General features: G+C 32.9%; 1 protein-coding gene across 1 annotated transcript in view; it reads right to left on the bottom strand.

Moving 5' to 3' along the window:
* LOC118189300 (mitogen-activated protein kinase-binding protein 1-like) overlaps positions 1-23786 on the bottom strand; it is a 220758-nt gene extending 196972 nt beyond the window's left edge. The window contains exon 1 of the mRNA XM_085823312.1: positions 23638-23786. Within this exon, the coding sequence (XP_085679438.1) occupies positions 23638-23643 (6 nt within the window). The 5' untranslated portion in view covers positions 23644-23786. The remainder of the gene's footprint in view (positions 1-23637) is intronic.
* Between the last annotated feature and the right edge of the window lie 454 nt (positions 23787-24240).

The following is a 24240-nucleotide window of genomic DNA, read 5'->3' as shown; positions in this document are numbered from 1 at the left end:
TAATTAAAAATATAATATAAAGACTATTATTTGGAAAAAAGGAACGATCGTGACTTTTTTCCCTAAGGAAACTAGGTTGCCATATATTAAGAAGTTCGCCAAGTGAAGTATTCTTGGCGCAAACTGACAAAAAAGTGCCAACATAAATTTGTGAATTTCTCCGTAAATTTCGCTCCAAATTTTACAAAATTTCATATTTAGGCGTAATTTGAGTCGTAGAATCGAAATATGTAAAAAAATTGGTATGTTATTTCAGAAAAAGTCCGATTTTGTGTCAAAATACCTATGTTAGAATAGTGCTATATATAAATCTAATATATATCCTAAGTCGCGCTTTCGAGACATGAAAAACGTAGTTTGAATTTTGTCAATCGCCCCAGTAGAACGGGAGATATAGCACTGTCCCATTTTTTTTTTTTTTTTTTTTTTTTTTTTTTTTTTTTTTTTTTTTTGAGCAGTGTACATAGCTTGAGTAACCTTGTCAATGTACACTGCTCAAAAAAAAAAAAAAAAAATGGGACAGTCCTATATCTCCCGATCTACTGGGCCGATTGACAAAATTCAAATTGCGTTCTTCATGTCTCGAAAGCGCGACTTAGGATATATATTAGATTTATATATAGCACTATTCTAACATAGGTATTTTGACACAAAATCGGACTTTTTCTGAAATAACATACCAATTTTTTTACATATTTCGATTCTACGACTCAAATTACGCCTAAATATGAAATTTTGTAAAATTTGGAGCGAAATTTACGGAGAAATTCACAAATTTATGTTGGCACTTTTTTGTCAGTTTGCGCCAAGAATACTTCACTTGGCGAACTTCTTAATATATGGCAACCTAGTTTCCTTAGGGAAAAAAGTCACCATCGTTCCTTTTTTCCAAATAATAGTCTTTATATTATATTTTTAATTATAACTTATTATTTTAAGTAATTTTTTCTTTTTCGAATTTCATTTTAATCAAGTTGCACGTTTTTTTTTTTTTTTTTTAAATTTCTATTTACGTATTCGAACTGCGTAAATAAAGGTGCAGCGTTTATTTTTTTTTTTTTTTTCAAATAGTTTTCTTTATATATATTTTTCGTCAGAGCTATTATTGTAGGTCATTTTTAAATTTTTATACTTTTATTTTAATTGTTTGTGTTGCATTGTCTCTTTAGATAATTGTTTTAAAATTTTCTATTTATTCCTTCGAACTGAGCATTTTAAATATATTTATTAATATCAATTTTCCAGAATTTGATTTTATTTATTTGAACTGCGTTTTTTTCAGAAGAATACTTTGTAACCCAAACTACGATGCGTTTGAAAACTGCATACTATATTAAAAGAGAAAATACAGTAAAGCACAGTTTTACACGCCTTTCAATGTTCCATTCAGAAAAAATATATATAAATAAGAGAGATGTATAACCGATATTTTAACTTAGGATGACTTGCATACACTGCTTTAAACAGTTTTATCATTGTGCCCATTGCTTTACACAATTTTATCTTACATTTGGTTTCTTAAAATGTTATTCATATTTTAGTCAAATATTTTATTTTTGAAATCGCAAGAATCAAATATCATAAGATTGAAAAGTTTTAAATTAAAAAAAATACGAATACAGTCAAAAGTCGTTAATCCGGACTCGTCGGGACTTCGGCGATTCCGGATTATCGATTTTTCCGGATTATAGATCATCAGTTTAAATCTCGTAAGATGGCATGCAGAAATTCTAAAATTAAAAATATGAAACCGTAATTTATGAAATAAAGAACAATTATGATCTAAAGGGTATCAAAATTTGCAAAAAGAAACAGCTTAATATTTATTTGTTTACTTTATTAAACATTTCTTTCAATGTAAGTTGCTTAAGTTTTGCTTCGTTTCATGTGATTATACTTTCTCTTTAATTATATTAAACAGACATAATTTCTTGTTCAGTTACAAAGTTCCGCCGTTCAAGTCCTATAACTGCTGTGTCAAGAACACCGACTAATTTGTCAATCGAAATTTTTTTGTTTTCAATAACCTCTGTCACTTTTCTTCGCTATCGGAAGCGAATTATAATGACGAGGAACTTGTTTTAAATCATATCAAAGACGGAACATATCGAGATGAAATACTACATTTGGTAAGGAATTATAAGCCAAATAAAATAAAAACATCTGCGCTGAAGATAAGGATAGTGCTGACAAATCAACTTCCAATTCATTAGGCGCCCGCCGCCGAGCAGCGTGAAATTGATAAACAGATTTCGGATTTCAAAACATACTTTCGCTTTAGATCCTTTACATATTAACAAATATATATCGGAAATTCTATTTGATATAATCGAAAGTTTAAGCTTACTTTTATAAAATTGCTCTTACAGTCTGCAAAAAATAATAAGCCGGATGCAATTCGAAAATTAAGGAACAACGCAATCATCAACATTAACTGAAATAGATAATTAGATAATTTTAGCTTATAGGTCCATTATACATAAAATGCGCACGCGAAAACGTATTCTGCACTTGCGCACACTCATATGCGCAGTGGTAAAAGGTCTTACGCGCACGCGTGAACGCCTCTGCGCATGTGTCAACGTGGCACATGCGCAGAAAGTTTTTAGTTTTGATGTCCGGATTATAGATCATTCCGAATTATGGGTGTCCGAATTAACGACTTTTGACTGTACTAAATTTTACGAAAAAATTTATTTTTCTTCTCTGTTTCTTTAAGCATTCTGAAAGTATATTGAAAAGTATCGAACTTTTCGAAACATTTTGGTATTTCTGACAATCATTTTAAATAAAGTTATTGCCTTCCATTTCATAAAGGCCCACAAACGGCCGAGCGGTAAAGTTGCTGAACACTGGTAGTTCACTCCGGGTTTCGAACCCCGGTAAACGGGCTGGTTGCATGGGCGTTTTCGTGGATTTTCTCATGTGTACCGCATATGACAGCTGGTTTCCCTTAGAAAGTTCTTCACGAAGTATTTCGTCAGAGCGTTTATCAATCTTTAGAGGCTAAACATTTTGAAGCTATGAGATGAAAGGAAAGACTGGTTTCATCAAAAGGTTTTGGTTTATTTTATTATGACAAAGCACACTACGGCTATCTGCCTAAGGGGAGGAATGTCTTCCTGGAGGACTTTCTAAGGGAAACTGGCTCGCATACACGTTACACATGGGGAAAACCACGAAAACGCCCATGCAGCCAGCCCGTTCGCGGGATTCGAACCTCGGACCGAACTACCAGCGTTCAGCGACTTTACCGCTCGGCCGCTCTTTCATCAGGAAGGGAAAAAAAACATCTTTAAGTGACATCCACATACATCACTGGATAAACTCCTGAATCTTCAAATAATTCGACTGAGGAAATCATGGGATTCACCATTTATGATACGATATGATGTTTTATAACGTAATTTACACAACCATATAGTTTAAAACCAGTCGCTCTTCACTTTAATCTGCAATGATATCGTTTTGTCTTTTCTGTTAACACAAGCTCAATTGATGGTATTTGCTGGTGTACTCGTCCAAGTGTTTTCTCTTTGAACACCTAAATTCTTTGAAGTATCCTGAAAGTATATTCGAAAGCGTCCAACCTTTTGAACATCTTGGTACGTCTGACAGCCAAATTTCCCTGCAAATTTTTGCTTACTTTTCTCCCTAAATTTCTTCTTTCCTTCTACAGTTATTTTCAGTGCTCACACAAGAAAATTAAGATTTTTCGACTGCTAGACTTCCATACATTTTGCATTCTTGTCAATTTTTTAAAATATCAATTATATGAATTGCGTTTCAGCTAAAGACAGCTTTTCATTTTCTAGTCATTTTAGCTATAAATAAAGATTAAAGCGAAGTACAAAGGATAAATATTTTAATTAAAAGATTTTTGCTAAATGACAAAGAAATAAAACAGTCCAGCAGGGTTTATTCTGTACCACCGAGTAACCCGATTCTTATATCGGCTGAAACAATCTAAATCATACTAAAGATCATGTTTTTTTTATACAGTCTATAACGCGAGAGAAAAATTAGCTTCTTAAAACATTCTTTCTAAGAGGATTAATATAAAAGATTATATTTATATATATATTTTTAAAGCTGGGACTTGAACAAAACTGTCAAACTTTTAAAGTTTAATTTACATGGTGGTTATAATTAAAGTTTCAATTTGAAATGGTCATAAAAGGAAAACTATGGACCAAATGTTATCAAACTTGGGAATCGTGTAAAGGAGGTTATGGGAATTTATTTTCGGCGGAAAAAAAAAAAGAGTTCAAAAACTCACCATCAGGGGAAAATGGCGCTGTATACAATATTGTTAAATGCATTAAGACACGAAAACATCTGTTTAAAATGTGTTTAATATTTTCCGAAACGTGTTACAAAGCATGTTCAATGTAGCGTCCAGCATTTTCCAAAAGCAAGTTAAATTATGTTACTGCATTCTCAACAACAGCTCTTAGCATATCAGGTTTGGTTTTGGTTTGGTTTATTAGATTACGGCAAAGCACTCGAGGGCTATCTGCCTTAAGGGAGGGATGCCTTCGTGGAAGACTTTTTAAGGGAAACTGGCTGGTATACACGTTACACATAGCATATCAGGAGGAATGTTATCAGTGTATCACATTTTTCATTTCTGCCAAATTGTTAAATTATCACCATAAACAGTGCTTTTGAGATAACCTCATAGACAAAAGTCACAGAGGTTGAGGTCTGGTGGGAAGAGGGGAAGTTTTGGCCTATAAGACGTTCATTCGTGAAATGTTGCCTAAGTAACTATGCGACACTCTTGAGGTGGTGCCCAGCCCTGCATAAAAATCGTAGTATCTAAAATGCCACGTTACTGCAGTTCATGTATCACGAAACATTTTAATATTGACTCTAAGTGAGCTGCAATCGCAGTGGTCCAGCTGTCGACTGCTCTTCAGAAAAAAATGGTTCAGTTATAAAACTAGCTGTCATTCAACAGTAAACGGTGTGAAATGACTGTTATGCAATCGAATGCAGTAGGAGAATGCAATGGAACTAAATACATAACATGAGAGATTTCTTTGACCCAAATCGATTAAAAGCGTTTTGAATCAGTATCTTCATGTTTTAGTACCGAATTCAGGCTTAAAAAATTACAAATTAGCGATCTGTAAGAAAAGATTTCCAGATTGTACGCACTTGTGAGAGTGATTTGCGATCTCACATTTTCTAATCGCTAATTCGTGGTTTTCACGGGCAAAATTCTCACTTACAGGGATGGCGCACTCAACATTTATTGAATTTAACGTCTTTAAATGGTAATTTGCCTACTTCAAAGTTTCTTAAGGGTATACAACATATTAAACCCGTTTAACAAAAGGTTAAGTTAGATTCCGACCCATATTTCGTTTAACAATATTGCATACAGCGCCATTTCCCCCCTGGTGGTGAGGTTTCGAACTTCCTTTTTTCGCGGAAAATAAATTCCCATGACCTGCTTTACACGATTTCCAAGTTTGATAACATTTGATCCAGTAGTTTTCCTTTTATGACCGTTTCAATGTGGAACTTTAATTATAACCACTCTGTATATTATTAAATTTTAATTTGAAGCTATGCGTTATATGTATACCATGCGTAAAATTTTCGCTTTTATGGAAAAATAAAAAATCGAAGCAAATATAGTTAGTATAATGGACCAAAACTGAAAACATTTCCCCTCCCTCCGAAAATAAAATATTGAAATTTCGAAGTTCAATTTACTGGGTTATCGAAATATTTAATTTGACTTATCTTCTAAGTCCTAGTTCCGACAACAATTCCGTCAAAAATTCCGAATTACTTAAGCTAAAGTAAAAGATTTAGTATATATTCACTGTATGTTAATAAAGTAATCAGAGTGTAATAAAAATAAATTATAGAATTTACGCTGATGTAACTTTTTGTCTGACTGCACAGCATGTAATGGAAGAGAAGGTTTGTAGAGATCTGTTTTTGACATGCCTCTAAAAGTAGATGTCATATTAATTTTGTCTCTTCAATGTCAAAAAACTTTCCTTTGAGAGGCAACTTTAGTTTTTGAGAAAGAAAAAAAATCACAAGAAGACAAATTTGAAGAACATGCAGGACGACTGAATATACATACTTATTTTCCGAACACAAGCGGTTCTCCGACTGGTTATTGAATAATGAAAAGATGCATTGTCATGCAATACAAAACATTTGGAATACGTTATCTGGCTGAATAACGTATGATTAAAAGTCATCTGCTTAATTCACATCCATTTACAAGTCAACTACTCGGGCAATTGCAGAATCGTTTTGATCCTGAGCTTCTAAGACAAACCTAATATCACTGGATTTAAACACTTCTTTAATCTTCTGAGAACGTTCCTTCTTTAGCTCATATTTCAAGAATATTAAGTGAATACAATTATTGCCAAAGAAATTGAATATTCATTTGCACTACGGCTTGGTAGTTTACTAACGAGTTAACAAAACTTAAATTCTGCTTTTTGTGTCAAAGAATACAACAATATTTTAAATATTTACAAATAAAATATTAAATTGGAGATTTAATTGGAGCCTCATCAGTTGCCTAGCATTTGAAAAAGAAAAGATTGTTAAATACTAATTGTTTGCTGCTCAGTCTAACCCAGGCTGCGTGGTTGGTTTTCGTAGTTTTTTAGGTTCTCTTTACAAAGATTCTCTATGAAAGCATCTTAATCAAATAGCTCCCATGTTCTTTCTATGTTCAAATAACCAACTAATCTAGTTTAAGCGCGATTTCCAAGTGAAGTTACTAGTAAAATCCGAATACTCATTAAAAATCATGTAGCTAGCCAATCGGGAGTAACATGAAAGATACGGAACCAATAATTGAAATGTTGTTACGGTGCGCTGTTTCTTAATTTAGATGGTCATTCCTTAATTAAATAGCCCACCAACGGCTGAGCGGTAAAGACGCTGAACACTGGTAGTTCAGTTCGAGTTTCGAATCCCGCGAACGGGCTGGCCGCATGGGCGGTTTCGTGGTTTTCCCCATGTGTAATGTGTATACGAGCCAGTTTCCCTTAGAAAGTCCTCCACGAAGGCATCCCTCCCTTTAGGCAGATAGCCCTCGTGTGCTTTGCCATAATTAAATAATCCAATCCAATCCTTAATTAAATATAATTGATTTGTAAATTCTACTAGAACTGACGGTAAGAATTGAAGTGGAAATAAGTAATATGGTGTGCAATCTTGATTAATATAAAATTAAAAATATTTGCATAGAAAAATGTTTGCATTCAGACAGAAAGTTTTTGAAATATTTGCAATTTCTTTATAAGAAGGATTTATTAATAACCGTAATAATTACTTTTTATATTACTGATGATTAGAATTCAGTTTTTGACAATTACATTCTAAATTAGAATTTTAAGGATATAATGAAAATACACTACGCTCAAAAATACATTTTAGGAAAAAAAATGAGTTGATTTTTTATGTTTTAAAACTTCTTAAATTCATTTAGTAAACATCGTATCCTCGTTGTTTATTGAATCCAGAAAGTTGGTGTCGTTTATATAATTATTGTTACTTGTCCACAGAATTTGCTGACTTATCCAGCCATTAAGTAGCTGCAGATCATTTCTACATAACCATTGAACTTCCATTAATTCAGTCTCTAGAGGGTTGTATGTTTATATCATAATTTGACTTTGATAAAAAATGATTATTCTAAATATGTTTCTATAAAAATATATTGTGCTTTAAAAATATGGATAATAGTATCAGCCGCTCTTTCAGCCACTTCAAAAGCAACAGTATGTTTAGAAATAAATTATGCAGTTAATGTCATAAAATTCAAATAAATATCAAACGAAAATTCTCAGTTTTAGACAATTCGATTTAAACGAAGTAAAGTAGCAGACGATAAAACGCCGAAGGTAAAAATTTACTCTTACAAAAACTTACTCTTAAATTTTTTAAAAAGAGAAAAGATACGAGAGAAATTAAAAAAAAAAATAGTTAAAAATTTGAATAATATCATCTATAATTTAAAAAAGTAGCCTTTCATATAGTATTAATAAATATTTATTATGCATAATTGAGGGAAAAAATGTCATATAATTAATTCTCCGTAAAATTTTACTTGATGTTTAAGGTTAAAAATAGCTGTGGCAATTCAGTGTAACAAAAATCCATAGACCACATTTGGCGTTATTATCGCTCGAAAAAAAGGTGCCAAATTTCAAAACGCGAAATTATGTAAATTCGTGTATATCTTAGAAAATTTTGAATAAAAAAGTCTAATTTTTTGCACATATGCTTAAAAATACACCTACTTTAGGATGATGGTAAAAATTTTATAGGTTATAATTCAAAATTTTTTTCGAATAATCTATAGAAATTATTTAAAAATAGAAATTTAAAAAATAAAACGCAAAAAATGGGTAAATTTTATTTGGAATGAACCAAAATATCGAAATGTGAGAGAAAAAATCAAAAAGGTTTAATAAAAAAAGAGATATTCATAAATATTTGCCAAATTCAATTAACATTAAGGAGCTAAAATTTTGAGAGCTAATATTTTAAAAACTATTCATACGATTTTTACAAAACTTGGTATTCTGGCATAATTTGAGTCGTAGAATCGAAATATGTAAAAAAATTGGTATGTTATTTCAGAAAAAGTCCGATTTTGTGTCAAAATACCTATGTTAGAATAGTACTATATATAAATCTAATATATATCCTAAGTCGTGCTTTCAAGACATGAAAAACGTAGTTTGAATTTTGTCAATCGGCCCAGTAGAACGAGAGATATAGCACTGTCCCATTTTTTTTTTTTTTTTTTTTTTTTTGAGCAGTGTACATAGTTTGGATGGCCTTGTCAATGTACATAGACGGTGCTGTTTCCACACAAAAGACCACTCAGTTGCTTTTTGTGAACGTTATTTTTTTATATTCTTTCCCTTGAACAGACCAACATGCCTTATTCACCCTAACCGGGATCTCAGAACAATAACATTCTTACCCCTTTCAAAGCAGCATTATCATCAGTTTAAATGGTCTCTCTCCTCTGCCATTCGATGAATCTTCCAGGACCCATCCTCTCCCCACCACTGCCTTTTCTGCAATTTTTGTCAAAGGCGGACACGACTCCCTGCCTCGCAATAACGAACTCTGACGTATTTTCCCTTCAGCATGAATCGATTTTTCTTGGCATTCTGCCAGATACAGATCACATCAGTTTGGGTACAAGTACTTGTTGGATAGTTTTTAAGTAAGAAGGGAGCGGAAAATTTTTGAAAATGGAACTTAAACGACACAGAAGCTATACTGCTGGTTTTAAGCTTAATGTAATTTCACGTGTGGAAATAGAGCAGTAGCTCGAGAGTTTGAAGTGGACGAGAGATGCATTCGACGTTGGAGAACTGAAAAAGAACAACATAAAAATATGCCACAACAGAAACGAGTCAAAAGAAGTGGTACTGTAAGGTGGCCGAATCTAGAAGACAACCTTGCAAACTGGATAAAAGAGCAACGAGGAAAGGGAATGCCAATTTCCTGTAAAAATTCGCTTACAAGCAAAATTTATAGCAAAAAAATGAACATAAATGATTTCAAAGGAGGGCCTTGCTGGTGTAGCAGATTTATGAAAAGAAAAAATATTTCTGTGCGTACTAGAACAGTTGGGCAACAATTACCAATGGACTGGCAGGGGGAGAGAATCGCATAATTTTTGCCATGGAGAGAAGAAAAAAAGGTTTGAGTAATAACAGAATATGTGAAAATACGAATGACTATAACCGAAATAAATTTTCAATGTGAAAATACAAATGAATAATTACAGAAATAAATTTTCAATGTGAAAATACAAATGGATAATTACAGAAATAAATTTTTAATGAAACCATGTTCGAGCTTTTATCCAATTTTAGAAATTTTCAAACATATTCTAAACTTAGACAATACACCACATACACATGTCACATTAGATTATTAAAGGGGATACTGATACATTACAGGTAAAAATATATTTAAGGGTGCCTCTTAGCGAAAATCTGCTATTTTTTTACGCCATTCCTGCTTACGTCCAACGCCCTCCCCAGTGAAATGGCGTCCAAAACATAATTAAAATAAAAAATACATAATCACAATAAACTGCATTTTAAATCAAAAACAGAAATAAGATAAAAATGGAAATACATGTTATCTAATCTATGCAATACAAAAATGAAATATTGACTTACATTATTAAAAATTCCCGTTTCTTCGATATGTGTGAAACACAGAATTCCTTAATCCCAAAATTGTCTAAAAATTATCTAACTAGAATCTATATACTGCTGTTGCCCCATAAATTCACAAAAATAAGAATCAAATTTAATTCAGTCTTAATCATTTTAGTATCAGCTTCATACATGCACATCCACGTAAAAATCAAGATCTCAATAATACTCAAATGATTCTTCTCAAATCATGATCCCTTTCTAATGGAACACTATATAGTGAGCATTTGAACCTTCCTTGTGACAAACCCATTCAAAGCCGTCTGAACGATCTTTAAATTCGACCATATGCATTTCCTTCGTACAAGCAGGACACTTATAATGATTAGAGTAAACCTTTATTTACACAGTCAATTAATGCTTCTTTCCCATTCATTTCAAATCATACAGAAACTTCAGATTAACCCTATCACAAGCTGGCATTTTAGAGTTTACAGCACAAAATAAGCAAGGTACTTCCTAAGCGACATTCAAAGCAGAAAGAAACTCTAAAAAACTAAAATCACCATGCAAGTACTCAACTGATAATCCAGGAATACCCTCAAATATAGACTAACCCAGGTATATACGGTGCTCTGTCTCTCTCTCTATATATATATTACAGTCAAAAGTCGTTAATCCTGACTCTTCGGGACTTCAGCGATTCCGGATTATAGATCATCAGTTTAAATCTGGTAAGGTGGCATGCAGAAATTATAAAATTAAAAATATGAAACCATAATTTATGAAATAAAGAACAATTATGATCTAAAGGGTATCAAAATTTACAAAAAAAAACTTAATATTTATTTGTTTACTTTATTAAACATTTCTTTCAATGTAAGTTGTTTAAGTTCCTTCGTTTCATGTGATAATACTTTCTTTTTAATTCTATAAACAGACATAATATTTTCTTCAGTTACAAAGATCCGCTGTTCAAGTCCTATAATTGCTGTGTTGAGAATACCGACTAATTTGTCAATCTAAATTTCTTCGTTTTCAATAACCTCTGCGTCACTTTCTTCACTAGTGGAAGCAAATTATAAAGACGAGGAATTTGATTTAAATCATATCAAAAACGGAATACATCAAGATGAAATACTACATTTAGGAAGAAATTATAAGCCAAATAAAATGAAAACATCTGCCCTGAAGATAAGGATAGTGCTGACAAATCAACTTCCAATTCATTGCACGCCACAGCCTCCACCCCTGCCCCCCCCCCTCCCACAGAGCAGCGTGAAATTGATAAACAGATTTCGGAATGGTTAGGTCATTTTTTGCAGCAATTTCACTTTTGTTTAATGGACTTCGAAACATACTTTTGCTTTGTAGATCCTTTACATATTAGTAAATATATATCGGAACTTCTATTTGACATAATCTAAAGTTCAAGCTTACTTTTATAAAGTTGCTCTTTTTAGTAAGCTTACTTTTATAAAGTCAAGCTTATAAAGTCAAGCTTACTTTTATAAAGTCTGCAAAAAATAATAAGCCGGATCCAATTCGAAGATTAAGGAACAATGCAATCTGCAACATTAACTGAATTAGAGAATTTTAGTTTAGCTTATACTGTGGGTTATACATTAAATACGCATGCGTAAACGTATTTTGCGCATGCACACACGCATATTCGCAGCCGTAAAGATCTTACATCAATGCGACACATGCGCAGAAAGTTTGTAGCTTTGAGGTCCAGATTATAGATCATTCCGGATTATGGGTGTCCGAATTAACGACTTTTGACTGTATATCTTTTATATTGGGCCATATAAAAAGTCTCTGCGGTATTTTTGATATCCATGTACATATTGACCATTATTATCTATTGTTGGCAGTGGAGATAAAGGCAAAGCATATTTTGCTTCCCTTAAATAAAGCTAAGACTAATCTAAATAAAATTCATGCTTTATTCCGTAAATAAAATAAAATAAGCTAACACTGTAGCCTTTACATTTAAAAATCATTTGATTGAAAGAAAACTAGAATAATGCTAACTCATACTACCAAGAGAACAAGACATTCACCGATACCGGCGTACATATATATAATACTCGGCCAACCCACAGATCTTGACATCATCGGCCAATCAGCGGCAACCACGTTAGCTTACCACCGATTGACCTCTGATCAAAATTTGCATGCGGAAAACTAAAGCCGACAAACGGCCCTCTTTTCCTCATGCAGAGACAAAAACAAAACTTACACAGAAGTTCATAAATCAATTCTATTATACGAAAACACTTATTGTCTTTAAACACTGAAAAGAGCTAAACAAAACTTTCTTAAATTAACAGCAGTCGCTGATTTTGTAAATAAGTCAGCAGTATTTAATTTACTGGTGATAAATTCAAGGTCAAACACTCCATCATTTACTAGTCTTCTAACAAAGTGATATTTTATGTCTATGTGCTTAGTTCGGCGATTTTCTATTGGCAATCTAGAAAAATCAATGGCAGATTTGTTATCACAAAATAGTTTACACTCTCTTAAATTAAACTTTAAAATTTCATCTTGTAAAACATTTTTCGTCCACATTAATTCCTTCGCTGCTTCAGATAAGGCGATATACTCTGCTTCCATGGTTGATAAACTTACACATTTTTGTTAAACAGTTTTCTAGATTACCGGTTCTTCATCTAAATATAATATAAATCCTCCCATGGACACGCTGTCATCTCTATTACTTGCATAATCAGCATCTGAATAACAATATAAATTTAGATGTTTAATCTTCGATAAGTTTAACTTATATAATTTAGTACTATTAAGATAACCAAGCAATTTCAACAATGCTTCCCAATGCCTAATTCCAGGATTCTCCTGAAATTGTGATAAGATATTCACTGCACATGTAATATCAGGCCTTGTCCTGTTAGCTACAAAAACTAAACATCCTAACAGATTTCTAAAGGGTAATGTCTGCATTTCCGCAATTTCTGCACTTGTAGATGGACAATCTAATTTTGTAAGAATAGTGTCTTTAGCTATGGGAAGTGAAGTTATTGGTATCTGGAAATAATTAAATTTTTCAAAAATTTCTTCGATATATTTTTGCTGATGTATAAAAACCCGATTCTCAATCCTTAAGAATTCAATTCCAAGTAGCCCACCAGCGGCCGAGCGGTAAAGTCGCTGAACACTGGTAGTTCGGTCCGAGGTTCGAATCCCGCGAACGGGCTGGCTGCATGGGCGTTTTCGTGGTTTTCCCCATGTGTAACGTGTATACGAGCCAGTTTCCCTTAGAAAGTCCTCCACGAAGGCATCCCTCCCCTTAGGCAGATAGCCCTCGTATGCTTTGCCATAATTAAATACACCAACACCAATACACACCAATTCCAACTAACGTTTTGTTTTGCCTAATACTTTAAGATCAAAAAACTTACTCAGCTGTGAAATTAATTTATCTATACTATATTGATCTTTACTAAAAATCACAATATCATCTACGTATAACAAGATAATTACATTTGAACTCTTATAAACACAATTACACCATTGTACTTTCTTAAAATGTAGATTTTCTAAAGTACTTTCAAATTCACAAAACCATTCACGGCCGCTTTGATGTAGACCGTAAATGGCCTTGTGTAATAAACACACTTTATTTTCCTCTTTGATAAATCCCTCTGGTTGGGTCATATATATTTTCTCATTTAGGTTTGCATATAAATATGCATTCTTTACATCTAACTGACAATTAGTCCATCCATATAAACATACCAGGGTAGTGAAAAATATTCTTATGATTGAAAAATTTACTACAGGACTGTAAACGTCATCAAAATCTTCACCTCTTTTCTGCCTAAATCCCTGTGCTACTAAACGTGCTTTGTATCTAACCACTTGATTCTTTTCATTTCTTTTTAGCGTATAGACCCATTTCTTTCCTATCATAGTTTTATTTTCTGGCTTTTCGACTAATTCCCAAACCTTTCTTTTCTTCATTGTGTCAATTTCTTCTTTCATTGCCTTATCCCATTCTTTGGCATTTACTGATTTTCGTGCTTCTTTAAAATTTTGAGAGATAACAATTTCTACGGAATTTGCCTCTTCAGACACAGAGCTAGTCTCCTGTTCTACAAAATTAACTTTCCCCGAGTATTCGTTTTTTCCACTAAAATGTAACTTATCTTTTTCAAATTTAATATTTCTTGCCTCACAATAATTTTCAATATCATTATAGGATTTAAAACGGGAGTCTGTTCCCTCTACATAATAATATATGTCTGTACGTGTTCCATCTGGCCTTTTAACTGCTTTTCTTTGCCAGTTTAAGTCTGATACTTCTTTTGGAGTAGATTTGTCATCTGACAACTTTATTTCTTCTCTAGAAATTTCCTGTTCTTCATCTGATTCTGCTAATAGCTCAGATTCCTCTAGTCTTTTAAATTTAGGTTTTGATTTCTGTTCCAGGATGCCATTTGCTGCACAAAGTTTTTCATCGAACTTCACATTACAGGTTTCTATTAATCTGCGTTCTTCTGGCAGCCATATCCTATAACCCCTAGTTTCCTTAGCATATCCTACCATGATTCCTTCTTTGCACCTCATTTGTAATTTATTTCTAATCTGTTTTGGCACGCCAAAACAGATTAGAAAGTTCGGTTGCTTTTATGACATACTCTGTTCCACGTATGTACAAAACAGCCAAGAGCTTCTGCCCACCATTCTTTTACCAATTTTACCATCACTAAGCATAGCTTTAACTGCGTCTAATGCCGTTCGGTTAAAACGTTCACACACACGGTTCTCATCTGGGGTGTACGCATTCGTACGTTCAACACTAATTCCATTTTCGGCTAAGTACCCTTCGAATTGCCTGTTACAGAATTCCCCACCGTTATCGGTGCGTATACTTATTAATTTTCTATTCGTCAGTCTTTCCATTTGCCTATGATAATTCTTAAAGTTGTAGAACGATTCATTTTTATTTTTTATACAATACACTGTTACTAATATACTATAGTCATCCACAATAGCAAGAAAATATTTACTCCCACCCTTAGATGGAACTGGTAGTGGGCTACAAACATCTAAATAAACCAAGTGCAATGGATTATCCGATCTCTTCGGAACAGTTTTAAAAGTTATTCTACTAGATTTAGCAATAATACACGATTCACACCTCTCCATTGGTTTTTCAATTTCTGGTAACCCTTTCACGCTTTGATTCTTACTAGTTTTCTTAATATAATCAAAATTTATGTGGCTAAATCTCCAATGCCATAGCATTGCATCGTCTACTTTATTTAATCTTCCAATTTCTGTACCGTAACCAACCTCATGCATATCTAAAAGGTTTTACGTGATAAAGTCTGTCATATCGTTTAGCGTAGCATAATCTATTCCAATTATTAAAGTATATCCACATGTTCCCTTTTGAAATCACAAAATGAGCACCTGCCTTAAACAAGGTCCTATTCTCATATTCCCCATCTTTTCTTAGATTTAGTTTTATTTTCAACTTTATCTTTCCCATCATTTGAATCAATAGTATTAAACACGCTTACCTTGCTGACTTCTAAATCGGCATTTACCTGGCCAAGTCGGCTTTCTTCCCTTACCAATTCTTCAGCAATTCTTTCCAGCGTAAAATCTTCGTCCTTCCACCTACAGATCAACTGTACAATCCCGGAGTATTCCTGGGGTAATCTCCTTATTGCCTGGAATCCTTTAAAAAGATCTGCCAAGTTGTGACCAGCTTCTTTGCAGTCATTCTTATTCTCGCGATGAATAATCCTATTTCTTCATTTGGTGTATATTTAATACTAAAAAATTCATCCAGTAATTGAATTATCCTTGCTCTTGTTTTGAGTTTGAATTGCTTCTGTAGAACTTCCCATGCTTCTTTACCACTTGAACATTCTTGTATCAGTGGCCTGAACTCAGCTTTAATTCCATAATATAATGTAGTGAAGGCTCTGTTCTCTCTCAGTGTGAACTCCTGCTTTTCACGCCTTGTTGCACTTTTATCTAATTCTTCGTCTTTGTCCTCTATGAAGCTCCAACAATTTCTATCCAGTAACAGCATTTTCATGTCAACTTTCCATCGATTACAGTTGTCATGGTTTGTTGTGTAATTTGAAGGAAAAGGCTAGAGGGCGCTGTTGCTCGCTTAGTTGAAAAAAGAATAAAGTTTGTTCATGTCGAAGGTGGCGGCCTAAGAATACGCTCTGTATATAGTAATTAAAATATTGTTAAAAATGTAAAAGTGTTAAAATTAGTGAACTCACTGAACCACCATCATCTGATTTGGAGATGCACATATTATTAGTTGGTGCATGTGGCGTAAAGTAAGGCTTTGTAAAGATTTTAGGTGTTCAATTTGAATTTAACAATGGATATTTCATATTCAAGGGACAATGGAATTCCAAATAAAGGTCGGGAAATCTTAAATTAATTATTTAGTGATTATTTGTAGTAAATTAGTAAGTATTTATTTTTGCTGTCGTGGGTGTATTTAAATTAAATAAAATGGAAGATAAGTTAGATAGGTTGAAACGTAAACGTTCCACATTGAGATCGTCTGTTACTAGGTTAATTAAAGTGATTGAAGATAAATTAAAAATTGAAGGGGAGGAAAATTCGATTAAAGAATTACGGGAATTGTTTGAATTAGTAACCGAAAAGAAAAATAATTTGAGAATGCTTGATGATGAAACACAAGAGTTAATTGATGTTGACTTAATTGAAGAAGATTATAGTATAAGCGAAGAATACAATGACAAATGTATAATTGCTTGTAGTCAAATTAAGCAGTTTCTAGGTGCGGTTACCGCAGTACCGCCAGCAAGGAATCCCCAAAGTTCTGATTTAAACCAGTCTAGTGGTTATGGAATTTTGCATGTAAGTTCCAGTTCTAGTGGAAGTAATACGCTGAAATTACCAAAATTAATGATTGATAAATTTTGGGGAGACCCCAAACAATGGAATGAATTTTGGAATAGTTTCGAAAATTCAATACATAAAAATGAAACGCTTTCAAAAATACAAAAATTTGCATACTTAAAAACATTCTTAATGGGACAAGCTTTGAATGCTGTTTCAGGCTTTGAGTTAACAGAAAGTAATTATGATAGTTGTGTAGCATCACTAAAAGACAGATGTGTTTGAAAAGACCTGATCATTAATTCATTCATGAATAAAATTCTCAATTTAGAAGCCGTTAAAAATTCTGCTAACGTAAAGGCTTTACGTAAATTGTATGACGAATTAGAAGTTTCGATTCATAATTTGGAAACTTCAGACGTAACTTCTGGCTCATATGGACATTTACTAATCCCAATGTTATTAAAATTAATTCCGGACGATTTAGTTTTAGAATTTAATCGGCAAAGAGGATCGAAAGATAAAGTTGAAGTTTCGGAATTAACGCAATTTATTAAAACGGAAATAGAATGCAGGGAAGTTTCAAATCTAGTATTAAATGAAAAGAAAAATCCTGTGCCTCCATGAGTCGATCAATCAAAATATGAAATTAGAAAATATGTAAAAAATACACCCACGGCTGCATTTCATACTGCAGTTACCCGAAAATGCATCTTTTGTGATAATTTGCACAAGTCATTTAAATGCGAAGTGAATGTTTCTGATAAATTAAAGAAACTAAGATCCGAAAACCGCTGCTATTCTTGTTTTAAAAAATTTCATACATCAAAAAAGTGCAGAAATAAAACTAAATGTAATAAATGTGGCGGTATGTATCACAATGAATTCTGGAATGTAGTTTATTCCGAAAGAATTAAAATATCTGAAGGATTATACGCAGTTAGTTCTGTGTTTGGTTGGGTTGCTGCAGGAATCAAGAAAAATAAAACAAATAAAAATTGTTCTGAAAATTTAGCGATAATGACAAATACTGTTGTGTTGAAATATTTAAGCGGTTTTGGGGAATTAGAACATATGGGAATAAATGATTCTGATGATTATTCTGATATTGCCTGCGAAATATTAGACTAGTTTGAAAGAAATTTGCAGTTTAAAAACGGAAGATATGAGGCAAATTTAATCTGGAAATACAGTCCGAATAATCTAGGAAACAATTCTAAGGTAGCTAAGAAACGATTTGCAAACCTTCACAATAAACTAAGTAAAACTCCAGAGATTTTTCAGGAATATAAAAATATAATTGAGAACCAGATATTAGAAGGAATTGTAGAGGAATGCCTGAATAATGATACAAATTTGGGATATTTTATGCCGCACCGAGCAGTGATATGACCTAGTGAAACTACTAAGGTAAGAACTGTGTACGATGCTAGCTCAAGAACAGAGGACACGAATTCGTTAAATGACTGCCTTGAATCGGGACCTAATCTAAATCCAAATATACTAGACATTATGTTAAATTTTCGTAAGTTTAAGATAGCATTTTGTGGAGATGTTGAAAAAGTCTTTTTGATGATAGGAATTGCTGAAGGTGATAGACAATTTCTAAAATTTCTTTGGTTTAATGAAAATAATGACTCCTTTAAGATTATGGAAAAGTGCCGCGTAGCTTTCGGTTTGACTATATCTCCTTTCATTTTGGCCGCCACTATAAAATATCACATTCGAAAATATAAAGATAAAATGCCGGACAGTTTCCAAATGTTAAATTCTTCTGTCTATGTCGATGACCTATATTTTGGAGCAGGAACGGTTGAAGATGCATATCGGTTATCTGTAGATGCAGTTAACATATTTAAGGATGCCGGGATGAATTTCAGGAAATTAAGAACTAATTCTAAAGCATTAAACGATTTATGGGTCTCAAATGGGATTAAGGAATCAGATAACAAATTAACTAGCGAATCGAATTTCTTAGGCATGATATGGAATTCCATTGAGGACAATATAAAGTTAAATTAAAAAAATTTAATTGACTTTTCTACTGGAAACGATTTTGCTACAAAAAGGAAACTTTTGGAAAGTATCGCCCAAATATACGATCCATTTGGATTTATTGCACCCTTTGTTATTTGGGCAAAAATTATTATGCAAGAAATCTGGTGTTCCGGTTCTGACTGGGATGAGGTCCTACCTGCAGAGATTAAGGACATGGTTTAACAGCTCTAAACCTTCAGGTAGTAATGACATCTTCAATTAAGTGTGAGCACAACGACTTGAACAAACTTCTAAGACAGGTCAGCTTCTTTTCGTGGATAATGACCCTCTTTACCTACATTCCTTCAATGCTGAGTTGAACTGGATGACTCATTAACTGTTGGCGCTGGGCCCATAACCCTGTTGGCAGTGGTGATAAAGGCAAAGCATATTTTGCTTCCCTTAAATAAAGCTAAGACTAATCTAAATAAAATTCATGGGTTGATCTTTCGATTGGCGAAAATTTGGCAACCAACTCTGCTACAGCAACCTTCTATTTTTTTTTTCGCTGCCATTTTGTCTTCACGAAGTAAAGACATGTTTCTTTTCTTTTTATTTACTGAACACTTTTCCAACAATCTACTAGCCGAATTACACTTATGCTAGAAATTTTATGTAACAAAACTGCTTAATCATGACAAATATTAACTGCAAAATTGGAAAAAAGTGCACAATCGCAAACTCCTTGCGCGTTTTTCAGAATAGCACATACACATAAACCATTTACACATCGACTTATTTTTACTTAAAAAAACATCCCAGAATTGCACACACTCTTAACTTTATCCATCTACACTGCTATTTTCTCATAAATTACAAAAATTTGCACGAAAATGCAAAAAAATTCTTTGAATCTTTAAATTTGGTAAAAAGCACATATATGCAATTACCTGATCGCAAAAAAGTATATAATCCCTTTCCAAGGATGAACATTTCCACGTTTAAAATAAATAAAATATCCAAAAACTTTTACCTCTAAATTATCTATTATATTATAAACGTCACCAACGAATTCATACCGCAAACATTACAAATGGTTACAAATACTTAGTGTCAAATATTTAAATTATTTCCATGCACGTTTACTTCAACTGAAACGTATACCAAATTCCTACAAACATAAAATTCACAAAATAACTATCATTTAATTAAAATATCACTAAACCATGTACACGTCGACTTATTTTTACTTAAAAAAACATCCCAGAATTGCACAAAAATGGCATTGCGCACACTCTTCACTATATCCATGTACACTGCTTTTTTCTCATAAATCAGAAAAATTTCACGAAAATGCATGAAAATTGTGTGAATCTTTAAATCCAGTAAAAAGAACATATATGAAATTACCTGATTGCAAAAAGTATATACCCTTTCCAAAGATGAACATTTCTACGTATAAAATAAATAAAGTATCCAAAAACTTTTACCTCTAAATTATCTATTATATTATAAACGTCACCAACGAATTCATACCGCAAACATTACAAATGGTTACAAATACTTAGTGTCAAATATTTAAATTATTTCCATGCACGTTTACTTCCACTGAAACGTATACCAAATTCCTACAAACATATAATTCACAAAATAACTATCATTTAATTAAAATATAATTAAATTCAAAAACACTACTTAAAATATAAAAATCATTGCTAATAACAATTTTCCAATAATACCACATTATTTTTTTTACCCCTTATATTTAGAACAATGCATAAAAATAATATCCTCAAATAATTAAAAATACTAACTTACCTAATCTCCTTCAGAATCTTGATTACGTGGCCGATAAACTTTTCTTATTTCCTCCACTAAATAAAAAGCAAGCGTATGTGCACCTGTTTCAGGATCTTTAAAATCATACTTATAGTTCACAGCAAGGTACCAGGTAAAATAAATAACTTAATAAAACATCTTTACTTCTATCTCGCACAACCTTAAAAAAAAAACACTCATTACTACCCCTTTCAATCCCACTAAATACCCATTTCGAATTCACTTTAGTTAGGGTCATGGGATTCAAAAATTAACTAAAACTGTTTCACACAACATAGAATAAAGCTAAATACAAAATTTCCAGATTTTTTCCCGATTTCCCCCTTTTCCGAGTAAAGAACTGTAATTTGTCCATTAATGTCACATGACATATCTCATGATTTCTCATTTCCCTCACACAAAATAATGCGTAATCGGAACTGAGTACTTCTCACATTATAACCAAAGTCCTAGGTAGTAACCTTTATCGCCTCCAAAATGTCGCCAAACTACCAGTTACAATATTCCAAAGATCAGCCAATTCATGCTTTATTCCGTAAATAAAATAAAATAAGCTAACACTGTAGCCTTTACATTTAAAAATCATTTGATTGAAAGAAAACTAGCATAATGCTAACTCATAATACCAAGAGAACAAGACATTCGCCGATACCGGCATGTATGTATATATATATATAATACTTGGCCAACCTGCTGATCTTGACGTCATCGGCCAATCAGCGGCAACCACGTTAGCTTACCGCCGATTGACCTCCGATCAAAATTTGCATGCGGAAAACTAAAGCCAACATCTATGACCTTCTGCAATTTTTCGGGTAGCTTCATAATTCCATCGGTGTAGAACTTCTGTGGTTTATCGTCAAAAAACTTAGCCAAGTGATTTTCAGTGACATTTGAGTTGGCCAATTTTTTACCGTCAACAGAGTTTTGAAGAGATTGAAACAAATGGTAGTCAGACAGTGCAAGGTCCAGGCTATACGGTGGATGCATCAAAACTCCCCAACAAAGTTCCGTCAAGTTGTTCCAAGTCAACAAAGATATGTGTGGCCGCGTATGGTCATGATGTAACACAACTTCCATTTTATTGGCCAATTCTGGTCGCTCTTTCCAGACAGACAAAAGGTAGAGTTCAAAAGGTAGAGTTGGGCATAGTACAGAGCCGAACTAATGGTTTTGCCATGCTGCAGCAGCTCATAATGGACAATTACTTTCCAATCCCACCAAACACTCAGCATAACCATGTTTGCTTACGTTTGATATTCTCATATTTCATCCATTTTTCACTGTCTGTAATGATTCACTTCAAAAATTGTTCGATTTCATTGTATTTCAGCAGCATTTCACTGATGGTAATTCAGTCAAACAAATTTCTTTACGTTAATTGATGTGGCACCTAAACATCAAGCTTCTTTTTGCAGCCTGCTCTTTTCAAGTGATTATAAAATGTCGTGTGGTTGATGTTTAGTGCCTCTGCTATTTCTTGCCAGCTTGTGCGAGGTCTTGTTCCACCAGTTGCAAAATTTCGACTTTTTGGCCAACCAGAGAGAGGTGCATCCAGCATCAAAATATCTGGAATCGAATCGACGAAACCATTACTGGGTCCTTCAATTATTTACAGCATTCTCACTATACACTTCACAAATTTTTTTACATGTTTTTGAAACGTTGTTACCCTTTTTATAGTAAAAAAGCATCACGCAACATATTTCTTCAGACATTTCACTCATTTCAAAACAATATAACTTTTTATACGAGCAACGAATTAGAAAACTATCTTTATAAACAATGGAAGCTGAATGTCACCTTTTAAGTACATGTTCAATTGAGACAATCAGATAAGAGTTGTCTGATATATAGGCATCAACAACATCTAGTGGCAAAAGACTATTTATATGACCCAATATATGTGCGTGTGTGCATAAATTCACTCCCAGTTTGTTTTAATGTAAAAAAAAATCCCTGAATTGTTTTTAGATCATGCATTTGGTCCACATGTAATCTGAGTTTGAGACCACCAGCTTCTACAATATGAAGATATCTGATTGATGTTTCTAAAAACTGTTTATATCAAATTTAGTAAATATATCTTACTAAAATCAAAATCCGGCAATACTGCTTATATTGTTGCTATGATAGATATATGCTATTTTTACTACATTAATATAAAGCATTTCTCGAAAGATTTATTTTAGAAATATATAAATTACAGATAAATGACAGCATATGCTGTTATTATATTGATCATATAATTATCATAAAAATTGTCCTTTCGTTCGCATAATTTGGTTCTAATACATAAGAATATTTCAGCCTATTTAATGTTAACAGCTTTAATCACACCATGTATTAATCAAACAGCACATTAAGAATTCATTATGAGATTATTATGAAATACCATCTCATGAATAATGAAATAGATACCTGGATAATTTATTAATAATATTATTCATTATCATATTATTATTTTAGAAAGAATGCACTTGATATTTCATAAAATCGTAGCGTTCATAAAACTATACATCTCGTTACTTGCACAAGTAACAATAGTAACTTATACAATTTATACAAGTTAACGTAGGAAAAATTAGTCAGTTCATTTCCAACATACGATGGTTTAAATCCCCAACCACCAAAGTTTCAGAGCATATTATTGCATTAATTCAACTTAATTTACTCAACTACTTGAGAATCTAAATTTTCAGTTTTCGGTCAACAATTAACAACAAAATACACCATACGCTGAAAATGTTATAAAGAAATCACTTACGTTCATCGGACGTTCTTCCGTCTTTTATCCATTTTACGAACTTAAATGCATCCCTAAATCTCTCACCGAAATCCGTTAAAACTTTAACACACGAATAATATTTTCCCACCGTACTGAACTCTTTCTCCAAAGTATCAGCCACGCAGCTTTGAAAATTCATAGGTATAAATCACGTGACATGATTTCGGAAATGTTTCTATATGATGGAAAAAGGCCTCTCGATATTTTCTTTTTTGAAAAATGAGGAGTTTTGCGTAGTGATTTCGAGCTCTTAACAAATATGTCATGAACGCTGTATATATAAATGTCACAAATTTTTTGTGAAAATAACACAGTACAACTCCAATTATCTGAACTCCGACTATCCGAATCGCTGATTATCTGAGTCGCTTTCAGAATTCAAGAAAAAGAGAGCGGGAAGAGACAGAAAAAGATGAGGATGGCGTTTCACTTGAGAAACATTCTTCTGAAAAAATATCTGGATGTTCAGAAGTTAGTGCTGAGAATATAGCAGAATGGATGATGTTTGTTTCATCAGACCATGGGTTTCAAATTCTAAATGATGATGAACTTATTGAAAGAGTGAGAGAAGAAAGTGTCGAA

Source organism: Stegodyphus dumicola, chromosome 9 (genome assembly GCF_044657685.1).
Source record: "Stegodyphus dumicola isolate Sdum_Otavi_A_Nest chromosome 9, ASM4465768v1".
NCBI classification, from domain to species: domain Eukaryota; kingdom Metazoa; phylum Arthropoda; class Arachnida; order Araneae; family Eresidae; genus Stegodyphus; species Stegodyphus dumicola.
This window is presented reverse-complemented; position numbering and strand designations above follow the sequence as displayed.